Genomic DNA, 27,243 nt, shown 5'->3' with positions numbered 1-27,243 from the left:
TATGACCGAATACAGGAAGGCTTGCCTGACCCCACTGTGGGCACCCACTCCGCCCAGACCCTCTGGGTCATGCACCCCTGCACCCAGAAAAGTGGCTCACAGTGTGGGTGCTGGGGGTGGTGGCTGTGCAGTAGGTCAGGACCCCTGCAGTCCCCTGGCAGGTCCCCCAGGTCTGCAGAACAGAATCATCATCATCCAGGCTGGTGGTTTCCCAACTTTTTCAGTGACGTTCCCCTAGGCAATTTAAAAATGGAATGAATACTAATAATAAGTTGACTAAATTTAGGTGTTCCCCTTAGGCATCTGATTAAATTTCATGAACTCTTTTTCAGGCTTTCAGCCCAAGTTCGCCTTCTCTCTCAGCTTCACGGCAAGGTCTGCTTGGCCATCCCGTGAGTCAGTGGACTCCACCTGTCGGGCTGGACTGTCCCTCCCGAAAGAGGCTTCTGGGGGAAGGGCAGTGGGGGGTTGCAGTGCTGCGTCATGGGTCGGGGTAAGCAAGGTCTGTCCAGAGAAAGAGCATGTGGTCACAGAAGTACCTCAAAGGTCAGGAGGCCAATCATTTCATCTTCCTAACAAGAAACACTGAGGGAGGAGCTGAGAAGCACAGCTGGTGGGAGGGAGGGCAGAGCTGGGAGCCAGAACCTTCTGGATTCTGAGCTTTGGGCCTTGCACCCTCCCTGTGGCTCCTTCCCATTTTCAGCCAGTCTGGGTTCCCGTGGACAATTCAGGAGCCCCAGTAGCAGAGACAGCCAGTCCTTAAAGGCTCTCCCCGACATGCCATCTGGGACACTCAGAGTGATGGCCCAGGGACAGCCCTGCCGTGCCCTCCCGTGCACGGCCCGGCGCCCTCAGTCCTTGCAGGCTGGAAGGGGAGCCATGAGTGACTCGGGAACCCCATACCAGAGCTGACTCGGAGCTGCTGGTATTGAGGGTAGGGGTCAGCAACTGGGCCCTGGGTGCTGGGGGGCCCTGGAGGGGATGTTGGTTGCCATTCTCTACCACTCCTAACCCCAAACCGCAAATAATAAAGACAATAAATAAAAAATCGCTTGCATTCTTGGATGGGGTGCTGGCTATTCACTTACGTTCACTTAAATTCCATCCACATGGTTGACCCCACAAACCTGAATTCTGTATAGAGCACCACATCCCATGAGTGACGTTGAAACAGAACTTGCTTTGGATCCTTTTCCTCCCTCCCCTATGACGCCCCTTACACACCATTCTTGTTTCTTTGTCCCCTGGGCCTGGTTTCACATTGACCAACATCATCCTTTGGCATCGAGCCATGGTTTGCTTGGCTCAGGGCATTTAAGGCAAACCAGGATTGGGACGCTGGCTGACAGAATCTTCTTAGAGCAAAATGCTGTTCACCAACCTGGGGAGGATGGGCTTGGGTAGCTCTGCTTCTCAGGGTGGCACAGCCATCCTCCAGCAGCCTGACTCAGCCGGACCCCGAGGCTGGCTGTCGGCCCTGACTGCCAAGCAACTGTCTGTCCTTGGAGTTGGTTTACAGGGTACAAGGGACACCAAACATCACGGGTGGCGGGTCCGAGGGAGGTGGTGTATCTCCCTGCCTCCTGGTCTCCATGTAAATAATCCCCAGATGGTGGTACTGGCGGGAGGCTTTGGGAGACCCTCAGATGAGGGCTTTGTCTCTTGGATGCACTCTTCTATAAAATCAAAGACCCCAGGAGATAAATGGGCCAATTACACATACTTCACAAAAGAAGAAACAACATGAATAAACATACAGAAATATATTCAAAATCCTTAGTCATAAAGAAATGCAAATGAGCATGGTTTTTAGCCCTTGGATCAGCAATGATTTACTTCCAAAGGGGTGGAAGCCAATTTTGGGAGGTGTACCATGAAGCCGGCACCTCCTCCTGCCCCAGGCGGGGTGAACAGTCAAATCTCTACCCTCTCCATGAGCCCTTCTTTCATAGGAAAAGGAATGTGCTTGTTACAAATTCAGACACTCGGAGGCGTGTAAAGCAAAACTGTAAAGTCTCTTGTTCCTTCACCAGCCTCAGCCCAGACTCAACCCCACCCCTCCATCGTAACTCCAGGTACCAGTGAGGCTGTTCTACGTGTGCACACACACACGTGCACACACAGGCACATGCGTTAAAGCAGAAATAGGATCATGCTGTCAATACTATTACAGCTGGCTCTTTCTCAGTTACCATATTCATGGCCTCTGTCCTGTCAGTACGTCGGATCGGCTGCACCTCTTTTTAAGGGCTGCTTCAGGTTCTGTGTATTTATTTAAACATTCCCTATAGACAAAAACTTGGGGGATGGTTCCTGTTTCTATTTTTTTGTAAAATAAACAATATCACACTGAACTTCAGTGTGTGTGCGTGTGTATGCATTAAACCTTTGTGCATGCACAAAATTACACATCAGACCTTTGCACACGTGGAACCTCTGTGTGTATACAAATATTTACACCTTTGTGCACATCTGTGAATTTCTCCACAACCAAGGCTCAAGCTTTTAAAGCAATAATTGGCAACATGTTTCAAGAATTGAAAATGTTCCCCTCTTTGATTCTGTTTCTGGGAACCCACTGGAGGAATAATCCTATTTGTGTACCAGCACCAAACCCAGGCAGGTTTCTCATAGGATGAGCAGAAAATTGGAAACAACTCAATGTCCATGAAAGGTGCATGGTCAAGTGAAATGTCATATATCTACCCAATAGGATATTAAGTAGGCATTAAAAATGATGGCCATTAAGAAGACATGGGAAGAATTTACAATAGGACATGAACTGAAAATAGCAGGACAGAACTCACACAATCCTGGTGGGGGCAAGTGTAAGCCAGCCCATTGCCGGTGTAAAACACGGGTGCATCTTGTGAAGTTGAGCACACACATCCCAGAGGGATTCTCTCCCTGCACCAAAGATGGGCGCAAGAATTGTCATAGAGAAAATCCCTGAATACACACCAAATGGCGATTGCCAGCAACATGGATGGACAATCTGGGGAATAGTTACAGCTTGGGGTACCTCACGGCAGAGTCACAAGAAATGAACAGCGAGATCTTAGACACAGACCTGAGTCACAGAAGGTCGCAAAGGATGCTGACATTTTAATAATTCTCAAAATCAGACAGAACTAAACGTGTTGTTGGGAAAAGTATACAGATGCGGACAACCTGCCTTAAAAGAGGGAGGAAATGATGCCCACGGCATTCCAGAAAGTGATTCCTTCTAGAGTCTGGATTCCAGGAGAGGAAGCGGCTGCAGTGGCTGGGTCAGTTCGGTCGTGTAGCTGTGCGACAGGTAATGGGGGAGCATTTTATTATTATGCTGCATTGTTTACATGTTATATATGTTTTTTGCATGTATTCAATATAACAAAATTTTAAAAACCACGAAACCAAATTTTACAAACAGCATGTCTGCAACTCTGTAAAATAACTTAGGCGTCAGAAACAAAAAAATAAAAACAATCACAAGGCCAGAGGAAATACACCAAAATGCTGACAATGGCTGTGTTGGTCGCGGGTAAGATTTCACCCCCTTGTTTTATCTTTTTCCTGTTTTCCAAAATTTCTTTAGTAAGCAGGTGTTACTTTTATAATTAAAAAAGAAAAAGCCCTCCAAATCATTAAAAACCTCCAAGGTAAAAACAAACAAACAAACAAAAAGCAAAACGATTGCCGCAAGCAATCAACCCACGGTTTCAGCAGGCAAATAAATGAAGTAGGTCAGACGAGCACATGAGAGTCAATACTGGGATGTAACAGAACACAAGGGCGGCCCTGACACCTCCCCCGCCCTTCTGGGGCCCCTGGTTTTCTCCTGGCCACCAACCCACCTCTGGCTTCAGACACCAGCACCCATGCCGGGCCTCCCACGGACCGAGGTGGGGCTCTAGTGTGGCCCCTACACTATTCGTTTCCCAGGGCTGCCTTAACAAATCATCACGAACCGGGTGCCTTAAAACAACAGAATCTCTTCTCTCACACTCCTGAGGCCAGAAGTCCAAAATCAAGGTGTCCATAGGGCTGTGCTCCCTCTGAAGGCTCCAGGACAGAGTCCTTCCTGCCTCTCCCTGATTCTGGCAGCTCTGGCAACCCTCCTGGTTCCTAGATTTGCAGCAGCATCACTTCGATCTCTGCCTCCGTGTCACACGGGCTCCGCCCCATGTCTGGGTGTCCTTTTCTGTCTTTTATAAGGACACTTACTGGATGTAGGGCCCACCCTAATCCAGTATGATCTCGTTTTGATCCTTGCCTTAATTCTATCTGCAAAGATCCTTCCCAAGACGGTTCTGCTCTGAGCTTCTGGGGGGACATGAACTTGGGGGGACACCCTTCAACCCAGCACACATACGGTTCCCAGGAACTGAAGGCATATTGAACTAATTTCTATGGCTGGGAAGCTGCACAGCACGTTGGAGGCAGGACAGCCACTCCAAGGGCAGGCGGAGTCTAGGGGGATATCCTGCCCTGCCTGGTCCCCAGGGTGCCTGGCCCTCATTCTCAGAGGGGACAGCTCCTGGGCACGTGGACTTGGCCATCCCGGGTTCCTTCCCTCTACCCTCGAGGGAACGCAGGCCCCATGTCCTGAGACCCTGGTGTTGAGTCAGACCCGAGGGGTGTAGTGCCAGCGGCCAGGACCCTCCCCCCCACCCATCTTATGGCCGCCATTATTCACTGGTCGCCATTTGCTTTTCAGACATGCATTTCCCATCGTAAACTGTGCTAAGTGCTATTTAGTAGCTAATTAACTTTCTGTGTGAAGACCTCTCTAATTGCGCGCTCTCCCCGCTCCGCTGGGGTCCTTGGGGGACGCAGAGCTGTCCTAGGGCATTTGTTCTGCTGCTCCAACCTCGCAGGCACAACTTCCTGCCCGGCAACAAACTGCCAATCAAGGCAGCGGAGGTCAAGGGGGACCAAATTAGGAGCCCTCCGTTGCTGCCAAACTTGCTTGGTGAAGCTTAATTTAAATAGAAAGCAAAAAGGTGATGAAAAATAATTTCCCCCAATGAAACTCTTTGCCAGGCGGCGTAAGGGGCGCTGTCCTCTGCTCTCTGGAACGGCTAGTTTCTTCTTTGAAATGTTCCGACTGGAATCTGTTTATATTTTGACTGCACTGGCATCTGACATCCATCAAATGGAGAGATAATCAGAAAATAAAAGCTTTTGATTAGCACTTGCATAAATCACTGCAGTGCCAATTCCTGCATGGTCCCAATGCAGGGGGCAGGGTGCAGAGGCAGCAAAGGTGCTGTTGGGTTCGCATCCACCCACTTTGGGCCCAAAGCCATCACTAGCTTTGTACACTGGTCTCAGACCTTGTACTTCTAGGGCACGCTGGGCATAAGCTCCACATTGCAAGAATGCGTTCACTTCCTGAGTGCAAGATCTCTGATCATCCTCCCAGACAGGTGTCCAGCCCAAGAGGATGTTTTTGATTGTCACAAACGCACAGTTTTGAATCAGAGCTTAAGAGCAGGCCCCTCGGCCCCAAATCCTCGACACAACCACATGGCTCCATAGCCCCCAGGACATTTTCCAGAGCCCCTGCCTGCAGAGCATCCTCACCCCGAGATCTGCATCAGAGGACAAAGGAGAGGACGAAGTCTGCCCCTGCCACCTGAGAAAGCACGGGCTTAAGCCAGCAACTCCTGCTTTGAAGGATGAGTGGGGCCTGCATGTCCACAATGCACCACTCCTCGTGCCTTACAAAAGGACGGGGCCACTCCAGCGAGTGAGTGGGTTTAAACTTGGAAAGCAACATCCCAGTTGGGTTTCCCATTCACCAGGAAGAGCTCGGCAAACCTGACCCTTCAGGAGGCTGTGGCTGAGCCCTGTATCCCGCATCCTCAGTGGGACATGTCACCCCTGTTAGGTCAACGGGTAGGTTTGGTTGAATGAGAAGCCTGCAGCCAGACTGATGTCCGAGGCCCTTCCTGGGCAGGCTGGGCAGGATTGGGCTGGGGGCTGTCCAGGCAGGCCCTGGGCTGCCTTTGCCACGACCGCTGAGAGGAGCTGGACTTGAGGTCAGCTGTCCCTTTGCCCTATGGGCTCTGCTGCTGTGTTTCCCAGGCTCCCTTCCTGCAGTGGCCTTGGAGAAAAGTCATCTGGGGTCTTTTGTTTACACAGAGGCCCTCGGATGCAAGGTGGAGCCCAGGCACCTCCACCGTGGGCAACAGAAGGTCAGGACTGGCAATGGGGGCGGGGCTGTATCGTTGCCCAGAGCAGAATCGGGCCTCCAGCCGGAAGCCGGCTTACAGGAAGTGTCTTCCAGGCTGTGGCCCCACCCAACCAAGAGAGGGAAGTGTCCAGAACATCTTGGTCTGGGGGTGGTGAGGAACAAGCATTTCTTTAAGGATGGTTATTTTAGAAACAGAACAAACAAGTGCAGGCATGTGCCCGGTGACCAGGAACCATCACTCTCTCCGAGGGTGGAGGCTGGGGGTGGGGGGTGCCCCTGGGAAGTATTTTCCCCCAGTTTTGTGACTGTGGCCTCACTCCGCCGGGAGAATGCTGGGCACTGCTGCAAGCTGGTTCTCAGGGGAAAAGACACTATGTAGGAATAAGGAGATTTGGGTTCAGAGGGGCTTGGGGGCTCTTTCAACAGTGGCTGCCTTAGAGGCAGGCGAGGAATTTTCCTTTTTGGAGCTTTTAATATGGGGCAAACACACGTGTTTGGAGGCCCACAGGCTTGGAACCCTCTGAGGGTCTTGGATGTTATGTCTGTATGAGATCTAGAGGCTATTCAGTCCTTCCTCATGCTCATGGTGGATTGGCTCCAGGACCCCTGTGGATACCAAAATCTGAGGATGCTCAAGTCTCATATAAAATGGCACAGTATTTGCATATAAGCGACTCATATCCTCCTGGATACATTATTTATTTATTTATATTGAAGTATAGTTGATTCAGTGTAGTTGTGTCAGTTTCAGGAAAGTGATTCAGTTTTATATACATATACACGTATATATACACATATATATATAAATATATTCTTTTTCCATTATAGGTTATTACAAGATATCGAATATAGTTCCCTGTGCTATACAGTAGATCCTTGTTGTTTATCTATATTATATATAGTAGTATATATCTGTTAATCTCAAACTCCTAATTTATCTCTCCCCTCCATTCCCCTTTGGTAACCATAAGTTTGTTTTCTATGTCTGTGAGTCTATTTCTGTTTTGTAGATAAATTCATTTGTACCATTTTTTTAGATTCCACATATAAGTGATATCATATGATATTTGTCTTTATCTATATGACTTATTTCACTTAGTATGATAATCGCTAGGTCCATCCTTGTTGCTGCTAATGGCATTTTTCATTCTTTTTTATGGCTGAGTAATATTCCATTGTGTATATATACCACATCTTCTTTATCCATTCATCTGTAGATGGACACTTAGGTTGCTTCCATGCCTTGGCTGTTATAAATAGTGCTGCCATGAACACTGGGCATGTATCCTCCCGTAAACTTTAAACCATCTCTAGATAACTTATAATACCTAATGCAGTGGCAATGCTATGTACATAGTTGTAAATCCAATGTCCATGCCAGGTAAATAGTTGCTGGTATGTGGCAAATTCAAGTTCTGCTTTTTGGGACTCTCTGGAAAATTTTTTTCTCAGGTATTTTCAATCTGAGGTTGGTTGATCAGCAGATGCCGAACCTGCGGATACAAAGGGCTGACTGTATCTTAAACTTGGAAAAACTAGCCCAGCAATTCCGAAAGTGATTTTCTTAAAAACAGCAAAGGAAAAACTAAACATGTAGAGGAGAATGAGAGGATATTGAATATTTTCTTCTGACTCAAACAAAATACTCTCAAGTTCTTCTCCCTGAAACTGTGTATGTGTATGTGTGTGGGGTGTGTGCATGTCTGGTGTATGCATATGTGTGTGTGCACATATATGTCGTATGTCTGTGTACACATGTGTATGTGAGTGTGGACGTGTGTTTTGAGCCAGGATCCCCATTCCTGTCCAGGCCCAGGCCAACCTTCAGTTATGAAAGGACAAGAACTTCCCCTGTGGGGTTCCAGCCCCAGGCACTGGGATTAGGAAAGAGAGGGGAAAGGTATTATGTACTCCCAGAAATCACTGTATTTATTTACTTTGAACGTTTTCCCTGACACCTACCAGGGAGGTGCTGGCCTGGCCACCAGCCCTGGGTTCCTTGGCAAGTGGACGTCTGCCTAGTCTTTCATGTTCTTTCCAAAGTCACAAAACAAAACACTACCATCCAAAAAGTCACACCAAGTCAGCGGGCCTCTCCCCCAGCTTCAGCAACGGCTGTGGCCAGTTTGCCCAAACTGGAAATAGTTTTCCTTTGTCAACTACAGAGAGCTGTGTGTTAAGTCCAAACCCTACACTGTCAGCTACCAGGGGCGCGGTGGGCACCACCCAATGGGGTTCCCTGGATCTGCCCAATCATTAGATGGTGGTGGAAAGTCAGACACACACAGCTTGCCTGCTCCTCGCAGCCGCGGCTGCTCCCCTGTGTTCCGAACCAAGAATTCCATCAGCGCACAGCAGCAACTCAACACACCCATTCCACTGCAAAGAGGACAAACCCCAGACCATTCACTTTAGGGGTGAAGGGAGTTTTTCTGGAAGGTTTTATGCATGGAATGTTGGTCCCTTTAATCGTTAATCAGCCACAAAGCAAAACTCAGTGGTTCCTGCTTGTTTTGTCAGTTAAAGCCTCACAGAATCAAAGCTCAGTTCTGCCAAGCACAGTGAAGTGTGCCCTGGCCAGCCCCGTGGAAAAGCCCAGGCATAGCCATGCCTCCCACTTCTGCCAGGCTGGACAGTGTACCACATCCCACCCCATATCTGCCCCTGACCCCGGGCCCTTTCTGGGGACCCAGTATCCTCAGTTCTGCCAAGGAAAAGTCTTTCAATCAATTAAGAGAGAAAAAGTTTTCCCCAAAGGACGTCTCTTTAAAAATGGGGGAAAAAGCACAGGGATGAGTGGGGACATTTTCCACCATCCATTATACAAACGCCAACTCTGGGTAAAAGCATGGTGTGAATGGCTAGGGAGCGGTGACCTGCAATCCCACTCACAGATTGAACTCGAGGTGGCCCCAAGGGCACCCCAAATGTGGGGAACCAGTAAGACCCCCACAGGCAGCACCGCTTTCCCCTGAAGAAGAGGTACTGTGAACAAGGAGTGAATTCTGCCCATTAAACAATCGCAGTGGAGTTCTCAAAGCTGGGGACTACCGCTCTGTACTCGGTTAAACGCCCAAAGCCTTTTAACTGGTTTCTGGTCATCTCCATCAGTGTGGCCTTGAGCAGGTGAGCATTCCTCTTTAAGCCTTGTTTGAGTGACAGAGGGGCCTCCAAAATACACATGGCGCTGGGTGTTCTCGAGGACAAAAAGACATGATTTTTCGCCTGCTGCAGAGAAAGTCCTAATAAGTACAGGTATCTTTGCCTCTCCCCTACCCCCGCCAGGGTTAAGGGCCTGTGCAGAGCTCAGAATTGTTTTAAAGGCTTCTCCCCATGTGGGCGGGGCTGTTCTCATCCTGGCTGGACGGGCAAGTCTGCGCAAGCACCGTCTGCAGGGCGACCCTGTCCTGGCAGAGGTGAAGGGTGCTGAGTCATCAGGGGCTCAGGCTCCGCCTGGGCTGTTCCGTGAGCGATGACCCCAGAGGTGGGCCCCAGGGCAGCCTGGAGGTCCTGCCCTGTGCCACTAGGGACACGGGCCATTTGGGCCAAGTTCATGCTGATCTTTGGCTGAGCACCTGCCAAACTCAAAGGTCCCTCCATGATTAGCTGTTTCTGGAGGCCTGGAATTTGTGTGGGTCCCTCTGAGAAGGCAGGCGTGCCCTCTGGGGCAGTCGGCATTGGTCCTGGGACCCACCCCCACTGGTACCCCACCTCCTGCTACTTGGCCCCAGGGCAAGAAGGAGAGGGGTTTGGGCTCTGACAGTAGCCACCTCGGAGCCCAGAAGGCTAACAGAAGGTGGGCAGTGGAGAGTAGGCCAGCTTCACCAGCCCAGTTCCCACAAGCCAGGCCCGCCTCCCCAGTGGCCCTCGCTCATTTTGCCTGTGACCCGAGCTGCCTTTACCTTTGCTGCAGGCTGGGAGGACTCTAGAACATTCATTAATAGAAAAACCAGTGTTCCTGCTGTAAGAGGAGGGGCATAAACACTGGTCCTGGCCAATCTCATCACACGCTATTGGTAGAGGTTCCTGGGGGGTGGGAGGGAGACCCTCATGGCTGGCATGCCCCTCCCTGATGCCCCCTTCTGGATTCCCAGTGTCAACGCCCATCCTCTGGGGCAGGAGGTGGGGAGGCTGGGGGCTCGAGGTCCTGTTTAGGGGGACCCATGGTGCCCTCCCTTCAGTGACAGGCACCCAGAAGGGCATGCTCAGTTTCCCAATTCCCCGAAGACGATGGGGAGAGTCTGTTTTTCTAAGTTCTGGAAAAGGCTGGGACAGCAGTATCTCCTGATCTCACCTTGAAGCCTCCGGGAGCTTCCTGCAGGTTTCCCCGCCCACCAGAGTCTCAGAAGAACCAGTTTTCAGGGCCTAGAACTGAATTTGACTTTCCACCACCTTCGATTTGGGTTGAAGAAGACATGTTGAGAGCAGGCATACGTCCCTCTTACAGGGAGGCATGTGTGGCGACCAGTCTCAGGCCCTGGTCACCAGGAGGAGGCAGGTGGTGGGAGCCCAGGCCACGGTCAGCCCTCTGGCCATGGTGCCGTGGCTTGCCTTGACGGCCTCTCCTTCCAGCCTAGACAGAGCCGGCACAGAGATGGCCCCAGACAGGAGTCCTAGGCCATACGGGCATGACTGCCCAGTGCCTGAAGTCCCAGACCAATGTTAGGGCAGGGGACAATCGACACAGGCTTATGGCTAATCTGAAAAAGTTGGTTCTCAAAAGGTTGGGAAGATGTGCGCCCAAGGTGGTTTCTCACAGTCCCAATTACCCTGATGATCTCAACTTCTTTTCCCTTCTTTGTCCTTTCTTCTACTGTGGCAAAATACACATAACGTAAAATTTACCATTTTAGCCATTTTAACTGTATAGTCCAGTGGCATTAAGTACATTGACATTGTTGTGCAACCATCACCACCATCCGTCTCCAGAACTTCTTCATCTTCCCAAACTGAAACTCTGTCCCCATGAAACGCCCCATCACCCTCCCCCAGCCCCTGGTGACCTCTTTTCTACTGTCTGTCTCTATAAATCTGACAATTCTAGGAACCTAATATGAGTGGAATCATACAATATTGGTCCTTTTGTGACTGGCTGATTTCACGTAGCATAATGTCCTCAAGGCTCATCCATGTTGTCGCCTCTGTCAGAATTTCCTTCCTTTTTAAGGCTGAATACTATTCCATTGCGTGGATGGGCCACACTTTATTTATCCATTCATCCATCGATGGACACTTGGGTTGCTTCCACCTTTCGGCTATTGTGAGTAATGTTGCTATGAGCCTGAGTGTACAAATATCTGTTTGAGTCCCTGCTTTCAATTCTTTGGAGCACCATCCCTTTATATCTAACACTTAACCACGTATTATTTATATATTGAATAAAAATCATAATTTTTTTTAAAAAGAGGGGGTCCAGCAAAGTAAATCTCAAACAAGGCCACCCTTGAGACTCAGCCGGGCTGTCCTAGGGGTCAGCACATCCACAGGGGCAGTGGGAAGGACAGGAACCAGGCTGCATCCCTGTGTGCGACTATATCTGGCTGACCGCTTCCTCACATCCCAGGTCTGACATCAGCCGTGCACCTCTGCTCTGGAGCCAGAGGCCAAGCCTCTCTAGGACCCATCTGATCTCTGGGGAGGCGTGGATGGCGCAAGGTTGGGGGGGCGTCATGCTGGCAATACTCCACCCATCAGACCCCCAGAGAGGAGACAGAAAGTCAGTGGGGAGAGAGAAGCTGGCTGAAAATAGAGACAGGACACAGGAAAGGAGCGTCTGGCAGCTCCACAGCCAAGGGAGGCTGGCTTGGGTCTGAGCTTGTGTCCCCCTCCCAACAGCACACCCTCAGAGAGCCCCTCGGTAGGGGACAGTGGGAAGTGAGTGGGGACAGGTGAGCAACAAAGGGCAGATGGAACTTCCCCTCTGGGGAGACCGGGTGGGGGTGGGGTCAGGAGGCGCAGCAGGTTCATCGGGTAGGGGACACCCCTGGCTGATCTGGAGGAAGCCTGCCATCTGCTGGGCACATGGAGAGCCCTCCTCAGCTGAAGTGCCGCCTCCAGGAAAGTGGAGTTTCAAAGGATGGTGTTTGCCGGCCTCATCTTTCATGGGGAAGCTGCAGGGCCGTGATGTCCAGACAAACATGATTCTGGGGCTGGAGGAAACGGGCTGCCAATCCCAGAGTCGGACCCAGGTGGCCCTCAGCGCCCCACGTCCACGCCCGCCCGGAGAGCAGGCTTCTCTGCGCGTCAGCCCCGTGGACCCGACAAAGACGGCTCTCTGCACCCCTCATGCTCTGCGGGGCACACAATGTGTCCTTTCACCCCAGGTGGGTCTGGTGGAGCGTGGCGACCTCCCTGGGGGGTACCCGGCCGGGCAGCTGGCCCGACACTTCCCTGCTCGTGGTTTGGAAGCTCGAGGCACTGTCACTTTCAACTACCGTCAGGGGAACTTCTGAGACCTGACATCCATGTTGGTCACGTCAGTTTCACCCTGAAGGTGAAAGCCTATAAGCCGGTGCCTGTCCACCCTCTCCCAAAAGGGGGGGGCCGTGACCCCAATTAAATCGTGGCTGCTGTGACCGTGCTCACGCGGAGCACCGGGGAGCGTGCAGGGAGCCCGCTGTCACTCGACACTCTTCCCGGCAACCCGGCAGCCTGCCAGGCTTGGAGAGAGACCGTAGCTACCAAAAATAATCCTCCCAGTGTTTAAATATTTACAGAAGCAAGACAGATCCTGATGCCTTTACCATCTACAGGGTCCGGCCCTAACCGCCAGCCTTGGGGCTCCTGGGAGAGGCCAAATCCACCCCCACCCCACCCCACCCCCGCCCCCTTTGCTGGGTCCCGGGTCTCCCTCTCCCTTCCAGATGTGTGCGAATCTCCCTTTCTGTGACCCACGAGACAGCCCCCCTCTCTCCTTCCAGAACATTTCCACTTCTGACTTCTTACTCCCATATTACCTCGACCCTGGCAGGCACCTCCTTCCTATAGGCCTTTGGGGCCCCAAAACCCCTCCTCAGGAAAGGCCCCCTTCTCTAGAGGGTCTGCATCCCATCTTGGAAACCATCAAATAAAATGTAACAGAAGAGGCACGTGCTATCTAAGCCTGCAGGCTGGTCTCCATGCCTCCTCCTGGGAACCTCCAGGGCACTTAGGGGCCTTGCCCGTGATGGTCTTGTGGGCATGGATGGTCACTGTCCCACTGTGTGGGACAAAAGGCGGGGCAGTGAGGATGGAAACTTGCCAGGGCACAGGGCTGGGCAGAGCTGGGAGGTGATCAGGGGCTCGGCTCCAGGGTGGTCACACTTAAGGACCATCTGTGTCACTGCCTGCCGCTAAGGAAGGTCGGGAATTTGCTCAAGGCCACCTGCTGGCACCAGAGTCCAGGCCTGCTTCCTCCAGCCCATGACTTTCAAAGGGCAGGCGGTTTGCAATGACCGGTGTGGCCGGGCTTCAGCTGTCAGATCGTCAGGGAAACGATACTCTCAGGTTCCCCAAACAGATTCCCTGAAGCAAGGAAGCACATTCTGGATATGGTGGAGGGGCCACCAGGAGCCCTTTCTCCCTGGCACATCACAGGCATTTAGGGAACACTGGTTGAATTGAAAGGAAAATCCAAGTAAAAATGCCTTGTTTACTCTGCTGGGAATGAACGTTAAGGCAAACAGTACAGGATACAGGAACGTTCTGATCAAAAGACAAAGGTCATTTGCCACCCCCTCTCGCTTTTAGGGAGGATTTCATCAGGTGTTGGGTTACACTGCAACAGCCAAGCGGGAGTCCCGAAAGGCAGAGCTCGGGCTCCCCGTCTCACCTGGGAGGCACTGTCACGTCATTGCTCTGTGGCCTCATGCTCAGAGCTCTCAGAAGCTCAGGTGGGCCCCGGGCCCTGCAGAGTCCCTGCCAGGGCTGCTGATGCAAGAGCAAGGGACTCCAGGGCCTCTAGCTTCCTGCTCCCGAGTGGGGCTCTGTGCAGTCAGAGCAACATAGCCCGCAGAGAGCATCCCCACCACCCCCTGCAACAAATCATCGAGGGCTGCATCAGGTACCTCCAGAGGGGCTGTCGTGGTTTGTGAGCTGAGGGGGAAAGGCCGACAACAGTTTCATTTCCTGTCCTTCGACAGCCATCCTGCAGTGGGGATGCCAATTCCCTGGGGAGCACAGCCTCTCCCAGAGGCTGAACTTCCTTCTTTTCACTTCAGGAGGGTTGATGCACCTATTTCCTCCCTGTCCTGACAGCTTTCATAGAAAGAGGCCAGCTTTCTAAAGAGCTGATGGTCCTTGCGGGGGCGGGGGGGGGCAGTAGACAATAGCATGATTTCAAGAAGATCCACCCATGCAAGGGCTCCACCATGCATCTCTTTGGAATCTTACTTCGTTGGGTGACACACTTGGCTGGTGACTTTCAGAATCCCTGCTCCAAGCCAGGGAGGGGTCAGGGCTACAGAACCTTCCCCACAACAAGCAGGAGCAACAGAATGCTCTCCAGACCTCCTCCTAGAAGCCACACAGCCATCAAGGAAAAAGGAAGAGGGCTGGCCAGAGAACATTTAAAAAAATAAAAACAAAAACAAAACAAAAGCAGGACGCCAACCAATAGAGACTAGAGCTGGCCGACTCGGTGGCCCTGTGCCATACATGGCATCAAGCACTTGAAATGTGGCGAATTAAAACTGAGATGTGCTCTAGGGTTAAAGCTTGCATGGGATTCCCAAGACTAAGTACAAAGATAGACAATATTAAACATCTCTCATCAACTTTTAATATTGATCGCATGGTAATATTTTGCATATACTGGGTAATTATTAAAATTAATTTGACATGTCTCTTTTTTACTTATTAAAATGGGGCTATTAGACCTACACAAATATGCCCAACTGACTTTTGGCAAAAGTGCAAAAGCAGTTCCATGGGGGAGGGTTGGCCTTCTCAGTGGTCCTGGGGCAGCCAAACACCCCCAGGCCCTGAGCCTCACTCCTTCCGCTGAAATGAACTCAAAATGGGTCATGGACTTACATGTAAAATGTAAAACTATAAAATTTTTAGGAAAATAACAGGAGAGCATCTTTGGGATTCAGGACTAGGCCAGGAGTTCTTAGACCTGACACCAAAAGCAAGATCCATAAGAAAAAAACCTGATAAATTGGGTGTCATCAGAATTAAAATATTTTGCTCTGTGGAAGAACCTGCTGGGAGGATGAAAAGATAACTACAGACTGGGAGAAATACTTGCACATCACGTATCTAACAAAGGACTAGTATCCAGAAAATATAAAGAACTCTCAAAAATGTAACAGTTAAAAAAAACGGTTAGAATATAGGCAAAACACATGAAGAAACATTTCACCAAAGAGGATAAACAGATGGCAAAGAAACACATGAAAAGATGCTCAACATCACTAACCATTAGGGAAATGCAAATTAAAACCACAATGAGATACCACTACACACATATCAAAATGGCCAAAAAATAAAATAGTGACCACACCAAACGCTGGTGAGGGTGTGGAGAAACTGTACCATTCACATACTGCTGGTAAAAATGTAAGACGGCACAGCTACTCTGGAAAACAGTTTGGGCGATTTCTTTTAAAATGAAACATGCAACTACCATACATACGACCCAGCAATTGCACCCCTGGGAATTTCTCCCAGAGAAATACTCACAACAGCTTTATTCATAAATGCCCCAAACTGGAAACAACCCATCAATGAGCTTCCTTCAAAGGGCAGACAGTTAAACAAACTGACCTGTGTACACCATGGAGTACGACTCAGCAATACCAAGGAAAGAACTACGGATGCATATGATGGCTTGGATGGAGCTCAAGGGCATTATGCTGAGTAAAAAAGGCCCATATCAAGGTTACAGAGAGTGTGATTCCATTTATATGAAAGTCTTCAGAGACAAAGAATAGAGTAGTGGCTGTGACTATGAGGGGAGTGTATGGGAGCCGAGTGATGATGGAACTGTTCTGTACCTTGATTGTGGTGGTGGTTACACAAAGCTACACACGGGATACAACTGCACATGAATCTACACACATGTACACACAAATGGGTGCTTGAAAGACCAGCCAGATCTGTGAGTTGTACCCGCCTCCATTTCCTGGTCTGGAACACGTACTATGGTTTTACACAGGATGCTACCATCAGGGGAGGTTGGATGAAGGATGCATGGGACCTCCCTGTACATTTTTTGCAACTTCCTGCGACTCTACAGTTATTTCAAAATAGAGTTTTTAAAAACAAGACTACTATAAAATTTAAAATTTTATGTGGCTCACACTACATTTTTACTGGACAGTGTTGGTTTAGACCCGGCGTCAGCACCTAATGGCCCGCTGTCTGTCTTTGTACAGCCCATGAACTAAGAATATTTTTTAATAGACTTTATTTTGTAGAGCAGTTTTAGGTTTACAGAGAAGTTGAGCAGAAGGTACAAAGAGTTCCTAGATACTCCACCACTCACACACGGCCTTTCCCCTATTAATAACATTTTACATTAGCGTGGTACATTTGTTATGATTGATGAACCAATATCAATACATTATTATTAATATCTAAAGCCCATAGTTTATGTTATGGTTCACTCTTGGTGTTGTACATTCTATGGGTGTTAACAAATGCATAGGGATATGTATCAGCATTACAGTGTCATCCAGAATAGTTTCACTGCCCTAAAAATCCTCCGTATGCTCTATTCAACCCTCCCTCTCCTCTAATCCCTGGCAACAACAGATCTTTGTTTTACTGTCTCCATAGCTTTGACTTTTCCAGAAAGTCATATAGTTGGAATCACACAGTCTGTAGCCTTTTCAGATTGGCTTCTCTCACTTAGCAACATGCATTTAAGTTTCCTCCATGTCTTTTCCTGTCTTGATAGCTCATTTCTTTTTAGCACCAAATAGAATTCCCTTGTCTAGATGGACCAGTTTATTTCTCCATTCACCTACTGAAGAACGAACATCTCAGTGGCTTCCAAGTTTGGCATTTATGACGGAACCTGCTACAAACATCCGTGTGCAGGTTTTTAATTGAAGAATGGGTTTGAACATTTTTAAATGTTGAAAAAGGCAAAAGGAGGGAAGCATTTCATGACACATGAAAATTATACGAAATTCAAAGAGCCCATAAATCAAGTTTTATTGGAACCCAGCCACGCCCAACTACTTTCATATTGCTAGTGGCTGCTTTCTCTCTATGGGCAGAGTTAAGAAGATACACAGAGGCCTGTACAGTTCAAAAAGCTGAAAATACGCACTACATGGCCCTTTACAGAAAAGATCTGCTGACCCCTGAGATGCACAATTACAATCCCCAACTTTGAAAGGCCAGAGAGAAGCAAACCAAAATGATAATAGCAATGCCGAAAGGATTGATGACCGTAAATATTTTCTTTATGCCTTTCCTCCCAAATTTCTAAAATAGACGTATATTACTTTTGTCACTTTTAAAGTAGATTTCCACAGCATCTTTGCTCGGGCCCCACAAGCCTCTCAGGGGGGCTCCTGAACAGACCCAGAGGGCTGCCAGGGCTGGGCCAGGAGGGGCGATTGATATGCCAAGTGATGACGGAAACAGGGGCTTCACAGGGCCCAACTTTGTTTTGCTGTTTTGCTTTTTTAACTTCAGAGCTGGTACCTCAGCTAGGAGCCTTCGTTCTGTGACCCTGTGCCTCAAGCTTCTCTACAACAGGAGAAGAACAACCCTGACCACAGGCATTGTTTTAAGGGTTAAATGGTCAGTACCCACAAAGCATGTGCTGGGTTGAATAGTGTCCCCCAAATTCACATCCACCTGGAACCTCCTAATATGAACCTATTTGGCAACAAGGTCTTTACAGATATAATTAGTTAAAGATCCCAAGATGAGATCATCCTGCATTGAGAGTGGGCCCTAAATCCAAGGACTGGTGCCCTTGCAAGAAGAGAAGCCACGTGACGATGGAGGCAGAGATTGGAGGGACGCAGCCATGAGGAATGGCTGGAGAACCAGGAGCTGGCAGAGGCAGGATGGATCCTCCCTGGAGCTTCAGAGGGAGCAAGGCCCTTCAGACACCTTGATTTCAGACTTCTGGCCTCCAGAACTGTGAGAATCCCTCTCTGTTTTTCTAAGCTGCCCGGTTTGTGGTCCTTCTTTATGGCGGCCCCAGGAAACTAACACAAAGCACTTAATATCTGGCTGGCACACTGGCAGGTGCCATAAAAGTGCCACTTTTATTTTATCATCATCATACCATTTGCCTACTCCGTGCTAAACCTTTTCGAAGTGCTTTCGCCTATCGCCTCTCTTTGGCTTCACGATGGACCCATTTCACAGATGAGGAAACAGAGGCTCAGAGAGATTAAACACCTCGCCAAGCTCATGCCCCAGGGATCACGCAGGACTTGGTTCACATCTGACTGCAGATCTTGCCCAGCCCAGCTGGCCTGCCCCTTCCCTCCCAGGACAGTGTGTCTGAGCCAACAGCTGCCCTAAGTCTCACACCAAGGGACTGGGCACTGTCGAGACCCAGCCCGAATTCCCTGGCAGCCCCTCCAAGCTCCTGGAGGCAGTGGCAGCAGCCCATCAATGCGTTTCTAGAGCTGCGGGGCAGACAGTGAAGGGCCATTCTCCTCCCCAGGCAGTGCCTGGCTTCCCTGCCTAGCAGTGAGGCTCCCAGGCAGGTCCAAGGGCTCAGTCCTGCCTGCTGCCCTTCTCGGAGCGGCTTCCTTTGGGCCACTGCTACCAGCCATCCCCAGGCACAGAGATGGGGAGTGACGGGTGACTGCCACCTTGGCTGGGGGGGCTTGGAACAGGCGGGCGGCGGGTGTGGAGGGAGAGATGCCGGCACAGAGCCTGCTGAGTGCTACAGAAACATAAGACAAGATTAGTCTTAACGACGCACAGAACAGATTGCAGGGTGTCGGGAGATGGGATGTTTTAAAGAAATAAATCTCAGCTCCCGGTTACAGAAGCACAAACAAACCCAAACAACAGATCTTTGGAAGCTGCCAGCTTCCTGGCTGCCAGGCTGCTGCTGGGGGCCCCGAAGGGGTGAGGGTGGGTGTTCCAGGAGCATCCTCAGGGCATCCGGGGACCTGGGCTAACCCAATACTGAGTTAGCTCAGAGATATCTTCCTGACATTTGGGGGGTAGGGGGGTGCACCCCCCCAGCACCTGGCCATCCTATGTCTCACCAACTCTTGGCCATTCCACCTCCTAAATCTCTCTGGAACCCACACTCATCCCTCAGCATTCCGTCCCACAGCTCCTCTCCGACCATCACCCTCCCTTCCCGGGCGGCAGCAGCCCCAGGACCTTCCGTCACCCCTTCCCCAGTCCCACTGCTGCTGGAATGGCCTCCAAGGACATCCACTGGTCTAGCCACTGGCCGTTCCCTGTTGCTCCCCCCTTTCATCTTTTCAGGGTCCCATCCTTCTGGCCCCTCCCCTCTTCTCAGCCTCCCATCCCAGAGGTGGGAGAGGGTTCTTATTTGCTTTAGCTACTATGGGTGGGAAGGGGTGAAAAGCGTCCCCCTCATTTATATCACCGCCCCCCCACCCCGTCTCCAGGAGTGAGCGGTTCTGGATGAACCTCTCACTCCTGCAGGCTTGTCTGCCTCCCCTGAGATGGTTGGACAGAAAAGGAATGGGGCAAGGCTATTTATGAAAACCGTCCAAAGCAGGTAAGAATCTCATGGCATCACACAACCTGCCCCTAACCAGGCTTTGGGTGACCCAGAATGCCACCCTCTGGGTCCCTCCTGGCAGCCCCCCATCAAGGATACTCAGCGCTTGGACCTGGCCCACCAAGCTCATCGACTCCAGGTCCTTCTCAGAGGCTGGATTCTCCCCAGAGCAGGGTAGGAGGAGCAGGGCCTGTTATACCAATGACAACGAGAAGGTATGAATAATTCAGCCTTTACGGCTGATACTCTGGTGTCACAGAGCCTTTTCCTCCTAAAGGCAAAAAGCACTTAAGCTGCCATTTATTTCAGCCTGGCTCCCTCTGCGGGGTGGGCGCCGTCATCCGTTGTCACCGTCCCTCCTCACTGGCTTCTGCTTGTGACCCCTCCTGCCATCCACCCCCTAGTAAGCCAGCCCCTGCGTGGGTGGGGGGGAACACCTGTTCAGTTTTCTGGTCTTTTCCCACTTTTCCCTTGACAGAGCATTTTGAGGGGCTACTCTTTGCCAGGAGTGTGACTACTCCCTCCACCCCCCTCACAAGCACTGTTTCGTCTGGACCTGCACTGTCCAACACAAAGCCCTCGCCGCCTGTGGCTATTGAACTTAAAATTCAGTGAAGATGAATAAATTAAAAATCCAGTTGCTCAGTTGCCAGAGACGCATTTCCAGGGTTTCATAGCTGCACGTGGCCAGCAGCTACCACACGGGACAGCGTTCATCACCACGGAAAGTTCTATAGGACGGCACTGGCCCAGGTGACAGGTCAGTCTAACGGAAAAGCAACAGCACAAGGCGGCATATGTTAAACGCCACACAAATGAGACGCCCGGGGAAAGCAGCAGGAGCTCTGTAGAGCGAGCAGGGGTCACGGAGGAGACCGCAGTCTGGCTGGGGTTTCAGCAGGGGAGGGGAGAACATTCCAGTTGGAGGGAGGCTGGGGAAGGGTGAGCCTGCTGGGGCCGGCTGGCCAAAACACCGCGTGCGTGGGAAAAGAGGAGAGGACAGGAGGTCAGGAGGCAGGTGAGCATCGGAGCAAGACCCCAAGGGCAGGCAGCCCGCGGCCCCCTGGGGCTGTACCCGGCTCTCCTGGACCCACATCTGGGCTGGCTGAACCACTGCCCCAATGAAGCCACGGCGAGAGTCCCTGCGTGGCAAGGCCACCCAGCTCGTTCTGTAACCTGAACGCCACCCTTCACTCGGGATGGCCGCCCCAAGAACACACACCAAGAATGACAAAGGAGGGGATGAGAGAGGGGAAACACAGCACGCATTTACCCTGGGGGTGGGGGCACCGATGACAACTCTGGAGACGAGGGTGGCAGACCATCAGCATCAGCTTCATGGGAAGGACCTCACAGGGTCTTAGCAGGTCTTCTCATTAACAAGCATGCAAGGGACTTCCTTGGCAGACCAGCGGTTAAGACTCTGCTCCCACTGCAGGGGGCACGGGTTCCATCCCTGGTCGGGGAACTAAGATCCCGCAGGCTGTGTGGCACGGCCAAAACAACCCCAAAGAACAAAAATAAAAAAGCAAGCATGCAAGACAGTGGACAAGGGTGAGCCAGTCTAAGCTGTGTGTGGGTTCATGATTAATATAACCACACTGTAACATTTTTGAAACATGAGAAAAGAAAAAAATTACTCGTAACCACGCTATCCTAACAATTGGCACAGCTTCCTCTCAACCTGTGCTGTCCAATAGAGTGGCCACATGTGCCACTTAAATTTATCTCAATCAATATCACATAAAATTAAAAATTCAGTGTGTCAGTCACACTAGCCACCTTTCAAGTGTTCCCTAGCTGAGCAAGCCAGTGGTGCTGTCTCGAAGGCACAGATCTGGAAAGTTCTAGTGGGCAGCACTGCTTGGCCCACCTCATTCATGCATCAGGCCTTTCCATAGATTTCAATCAAAATGTGCACATCATTTGCTACCTGCTTTGTTTGTGATGCACTATAAATTTCCATGCTGCAGCACAGCCTTTACAAATACACATTCTTCTGTCTGGCAGTACCGAGGTTCTGAACATTTTGGAAAGTCAGAGGGTGCCCCCTCCTCAGGAAAATGCACACCCATGAGCACACATACAGGAAGTGGTGTATGACTTCAGGGGGCTCATGGACCCCCATTAAAAATCCCTTGACCTGGAAGATAAACTGTAATGGATGGGTCTCCTTCTCTAGCTTCTTCCCCTTTTTCCTCCATTGTAAAGAATAGCATGATGAACATCTTCATGCAAATGTGCTTTATTTCTGTAGTTTAGATTATTTCTTAGGACGAGTTCCGGAAGAGACCTTTTGATTTAGGGAGTGGAGCTGTGTTTCAGCTCATACATATCGCCACACACTTCCCCAAGGGGGAGCAATTGACACGCCACACGGGGGTCCACATGCGAGTCCTGTTATATGACACCCTCATCCAACTGGCCCTTGAGACTGGGTACCTCTCAGGACAGGAGCGAATGACGGGATGGCCACTTATCTTGTCGGTGGTCATCCTCACCTTCATCTCAATCCAAAGCCTTGATTTCTGACACTGTGGAAGGTATGGGGCTGAGAGCCACAGACCCTAAACCCTGCCTGTATAACTCAGATCTCCATGGAAGGAGGGTCCATGATGACAAGTCAGCAGCACATCTCTCCTTGTCCACCCATTTCCCAATAGTCCTTGGACACTCATATAGTCAAGGATTTCCAGCCATCCCTGTGCTGGGGCTGGTGGGGTGGCTATGGCAGGTGGCCTTGCCATCTAGGGATGAGGCTGTGCCGGGCTATACCCCGCAGGTAGCACACGAATGGACACTGCCTTTCTAACGACTCAGCCCTTCTGTGAACTACCAGCCACATAACAAAATGTTTAGGGGACTCTCGGATGGGGGCTGCTTCCCCCTCCTCGCCCATCCCCAGCCTCAGGCTCAGCCTCCATGTGTAGTTCTTCAGTTCTGCCACCAGAGGGATCCCATGAGCCAGCCTTCCTGCTCCCCTCCCAGGGAGCCAATTCCCAGTTAAATTAGGAGCCTCTGCTCCAGGAGCCGCTATGAGTGCATTCAAGTCCTCAAAGACAAGCTCCCTGAGGGGTGTCTGGTCCAGCAGATGCCAGCGCTCCAGGACCTCGACCCAGATTCCCTCTGCCTGAGGCACAAGGCCCACATCTCCCTCCCCGTGCTCCCCACCCCAGCAGCGGTTCTCATACCTGGCAGCACTTTGGAAACCCCTTGGGAGGTCAAACACTGCCCAGGCCCGGGCCCCATCCCAGCCATTCTGGTTCAATCAGTTTGTGTGTGGCCTGGGCATCAGGAGCCTTCAAAGCTGCCTGGGGCATTCTCATTTTTTGCTGGGCTGGGAAGCCTTGCTCTATAGCTCCCAGTACTACTGACCATTTAGTCCCAATTTCCAGGCCCATCACAGGGCAGGAGCTGTGGGAGGGAGGGAGTGGAGGAACACCAGCTTTGCTTCCAGGTCTCAGATGCGGTGGGGAGACAAAACTGCAACTCAGCTCCGAGAGCAAAGAAGCAAGTAAACATGAATTGCAAGGACCGCCTGGCAGGAAATGTAGATTCCAGGGCCCACCCAGCCCCTTTTGAAATCACATCTGTTTTTTTTTTAAGCTCCCAGCAACCTGTCAAGCACGGCTGGGTCAGGAACCAGGGTGCCTCCATGTGATACCTCTCACATTCCGTCTCAAAGACAGGCTGTTTCCACACCAGCCCCTGACTGAAGCACACGCTCCCAGGAGGCAGGGAGGGACCTCACTCATGGCCATCCTGCCCCAGCCCAAAGCCTTGGCTGAATTGGACTGATTGGGCCAGAAAAGCAAGCAATATGGTATTGTTGGAGCTCCACGGCGAGGGAGGGAGCTCCCTCACAGCACTAGTCTTCTGAGCACGTCTTGCAGCTCTAAGCAGAAACATGACCCCTAAATTAAACTGGGTGGAGCAGGGATCTGGAAGGTAAAAGTAGGGTTCCCAAAGCATGACCACAGAAAGGGCTCATGGTGGGGCAGCCAAACTTTCACACCTGACAGACGCCACCCAGCTTTAGCTCAGGAGTCTGCACGCGATACAGAATAATGCTTCCAAATCCAACTGGAGGTGGAAATTGTTGGGAATATTAGCCAGACACACAAACGGAGTGCTGACACACTAGGATGGACCTTAAGGAAGGAGCCAGACACAAAAGGACACAAGTTGCATGATACCATTGAGGTGAAATGTCCAGAACAGGCAAATCCACAGAGACAGAAAGTGGCTGAGGGAGGGGCACGGGGAGTGCCACTTAGTGTGGCACCACCAGGGGGAGTGCTGACAGAGCCCCACTGGCGGCGGGGGCCCAGGCGTGGCTTTGAGTTATGTTCTCAGCCTGGTTTCCTGGTGGGAAACAGCACACGGCTCAGGGAACCTCATGGGGCACTGGAGTCCTCGGCTACAGCTGACCGCTCCCCTTACATGCACCCTCCAGTACTCGAGATGGATGTTATCAGTTTACCCTTGGGCTCTAATGGACTACATCCTACTGAGGGGAAGAAAACAGGAATGAATCCATCTCAAATTCCTTCCCGCTGAAGCCAGCAAAGCATTCTGCATTCCTCCGCCCTACTCCTTTTCTCCTGGGATTACATCAGTTCATGTGACCTTATGTGCGCTAGGTCTAGTGTAGACCCGGCAGTGTTCGAATCTGACTCGGCTCCTAAATTAGCTGGGTGACCTCTGAACCTCGCTTTCCTCTTCTATACACAGGGGGCGACGTTAGCACCTACCTCACAGGGTTTGGGATGGACGGTTGGGAGCATGGAAAGAATGAACCCATGGCACACATGCCCAGTGCCCAGGCAAAGCTCAGACCATTCACACGTCTCACATGCCCATCTCATCTCATGAGCTCAACAATTGTGTGCTGACTGTCTGATTATGTCAGCACTTACTATCATCACCATTGTTAGCCTAGAAATCTAATGAGAACAAGGACCACGGCCGAGCATGAGAAGGGGCGGCAGAAGTCCCACACCTGCCCATGCCAGGCCTGCCCCGGCTGCTCCGGGTTCATGAGCCTCATGCACACCCACCTCTGGGAGGCCCTGAGGCCCCCTAACGACGCTGTGTGGTGGCCGCCACGAGACTTCAACAGCCCTCCCCAGTCAGGCAGGGGGCAGGTCTCACTGCTGCCCGCCCTGGTCCCTGCCTGTGTGGCCGGTGAGCCCACCAGTGTGCCCAGGCATCTGGTTCCCCTGGGCTCTGGGGCTGTACGGTAAATGCTGCCAACTTCCCCCTGGGGTTGTGTTCCAGCCTCTTACAGCTTGAGGGTGTGAGAAGTAGAAAGGCTACGGACGCCTCTGGAGGGCCGGGCCGCGTGCCTGGCTTGGCCCCAGGCAAAGCACAGAGCCTGGCTGGGGACCAGGCCTCCCCCACAAGCCTTCGGCCACCACCCAGGCCTCCCTGAGTTTGCCTGGGGGTTGGGGGATGACCAACCATCTCCTCCAGAGATGAGCACAAAAGACACCTGGACTCCTGGGGCCTGGCACCAGGGGGGTTAGACTGGGTTATGGGGCCAGTCAGACCTGGCAGGGAATGGTTAGTCCTAGGGAAGGGGAGAGAAGAGGGAGGGAACCCCCAGCCCCCCTCCCCCGGACTGTGCGTCCATCACAATCCCCCAGGGTGGCGTGAAGTGAGGGGACAGGGTGTGGAGGCTCTGGTGCCGGCGGAATGGGATGCGGGCATCCTCAGCGCTCAGTGAGCAGAGCGGGGACAAATGCCGCTGCTCTTGGCTCCAGAGAGGCAGTGGGGAGTCAGGAACTCACCCGCTCTCGCTCTCCAGGAACACGGAGCTGCTGCTCTCTGCGAGGGCGGCGCTGATGGGCGAGAGGCAGAAGGGTGAAGAGAAGGCCTCTGAGTCCGAGTCGAAGGAGCTGGCCCTGCTCACGCCCTCGGCCGACAGCTCCAAGGAGCCCTCCTCCTCGCCCGCCTCGGGTCGCGGCTCCCGGCCCTCTTCCGTCCCGTCCTGCGAGCTGACCGCCGACAAGATTCCCGAGTCGCTGTGGGCTGGCTGAGAGGCCAGGAGGGAGCTGTCTGTCCCCAGGCCCAGGGCCAACTTCTCCCCGTCCTCGGGCGAAGGGCTGACACGCTCGGGGTCTCGCATGCTCTGGGCCACCACCAGGATGTCCTCATCTCTGGGGATTAGGGTGGGCCTGGGCTCCATGGGGGACGGCGGAGGGGGGGCCCCCGAGCTCTGGGTACGCCGGCCCCGAGGGCGGGGTGCCTTGCGCACGGGGGAGCTCTCGGGGGTGATGTAACGCAGCGCCTCCTCGTCCTGCTTCTGGATCCGGGAGTTGGGAACCCATGCGAGGATGAGGGTGGTCCCCAGCAGTTCATCCTTCTCCATGTACAAGCACAGGTAACCTAAGAGGGGTCAGAAGCACAGGCGGTTAGGGAGGCCATGCGCGAGGTGCCGCTGGCTGGTTTCTCGTAGGAGCCACACCTGGGGTAGTTAAACTGTGGGGCTCTGCAGACTAGCCAGCCTCCAGACACAGCCTGGCCCTAAGAAAACACACCTGAGGGATACAGTTGAGCTCAGGATGAATGAGCGCTGTGGGCATTTTCTAAGCACACACACTTAGCAGATCCAGTGGGCCCGGGGCCTCAAGCAGCAGCCCATCCTGTGCTTTCCCTCCTCCTCTCATTCAGAGCCCCACCCTGTCCACTGACTGGGGGCTCCAGAGCTTCCCTGCCTCCATCAGCCTCCCGGTCCGGGCAAGCCCAGGGAACTGGGGGGAGCACAGGGACCCAGAAGCCCCACTGGCTTCACAGCCTCACCACAATCTTAAGACGGATACAGGCAGCAGATTTTATTGTTATGTCCCAAAAAGAATAAATCCAAGATGAGTGGCACTGGGGCTTTTTCCAGTCGGCTGTGGCTTCTTAGCATTTCTTCCTTACCACTGTTTTGGAAGAAGGAGCCATCTCGATGTCATGCCCTGCACTGCTGACAAAAATGAGAAGAGCGATTCTCCAAGGCTGCCGGCAGTGCGTGGGTGGGCTCTTCGGGCCCCTGACCGCTCAGTCTGGGGTAAGGTGGCCTTTCCTCCTGCAGCACCTGCCATTTCGGGGTGTCCTGACTCCTGGGCCTGTTGCACCAGGTTCCCAGGCCTCCTGGTTTCTGTTCTGAGAAGCCCCTAGGGCAGGAGCTGGGGTCCCTTTCATGCCCCAGGGCTCTGGCTCAACCCAGAATCCTTAGCCTGGCTCCCACTTCCAAAAGAGGTGGGGGGAACTCCAGGGCTGTCAGCCAGTTATGCAGAAGGATAACGTTCGGGTGAGGCCAAGTGTCTCCACACCCGCAGATCACGTGGCTTTGGGCTGGGAAGGGAGCCTGAGACCTCTGGCCCCCTCTCCCTTGCCTCCCATC

General features: G+C 52.0%; 1 protein-coding gene across 1 annotated transcript in view; it reads right to left on the bottom strand.

Annotated features, from left to right (window-relative positions):
* Window positions 1–27,243, bottom strand: part of TBC1D16 (TBC1 domain family member 16) — a 79,023-nt gene that overhangs the window by 32,780 nt on the left and 19,000 nt on the right. The window contains exon 3 of the mRNA XM_060133974.1: window positions 25,643–26,240. Within this exon, the coding sequence (XP_059989957.1) occupies window positions 25,643–26,240 (598 nt within the window). The remainder of the gene's footprint in view (window positions 1–25,642; window positions 26,241–27,243) is intronic.

Source organism: Lagenorhynchus albirostris, chromosome 20, assembly GCF_949774975.1.
Source record: "Lagenorhynchus albirostris chromosome 20, mLagAlb1.1, whole genome shotgun sequence".
Taxonomy (NCBI): Eukaryota; Metazoa; Chordata; class Mammalia; order Artiodactyla; family Delphinidae; genus Lagenorhynchus; species Lagenorhynchus albirostris.
This window is presented reverse-complemented; position numbering and strand designations above follow the sequence as displayed.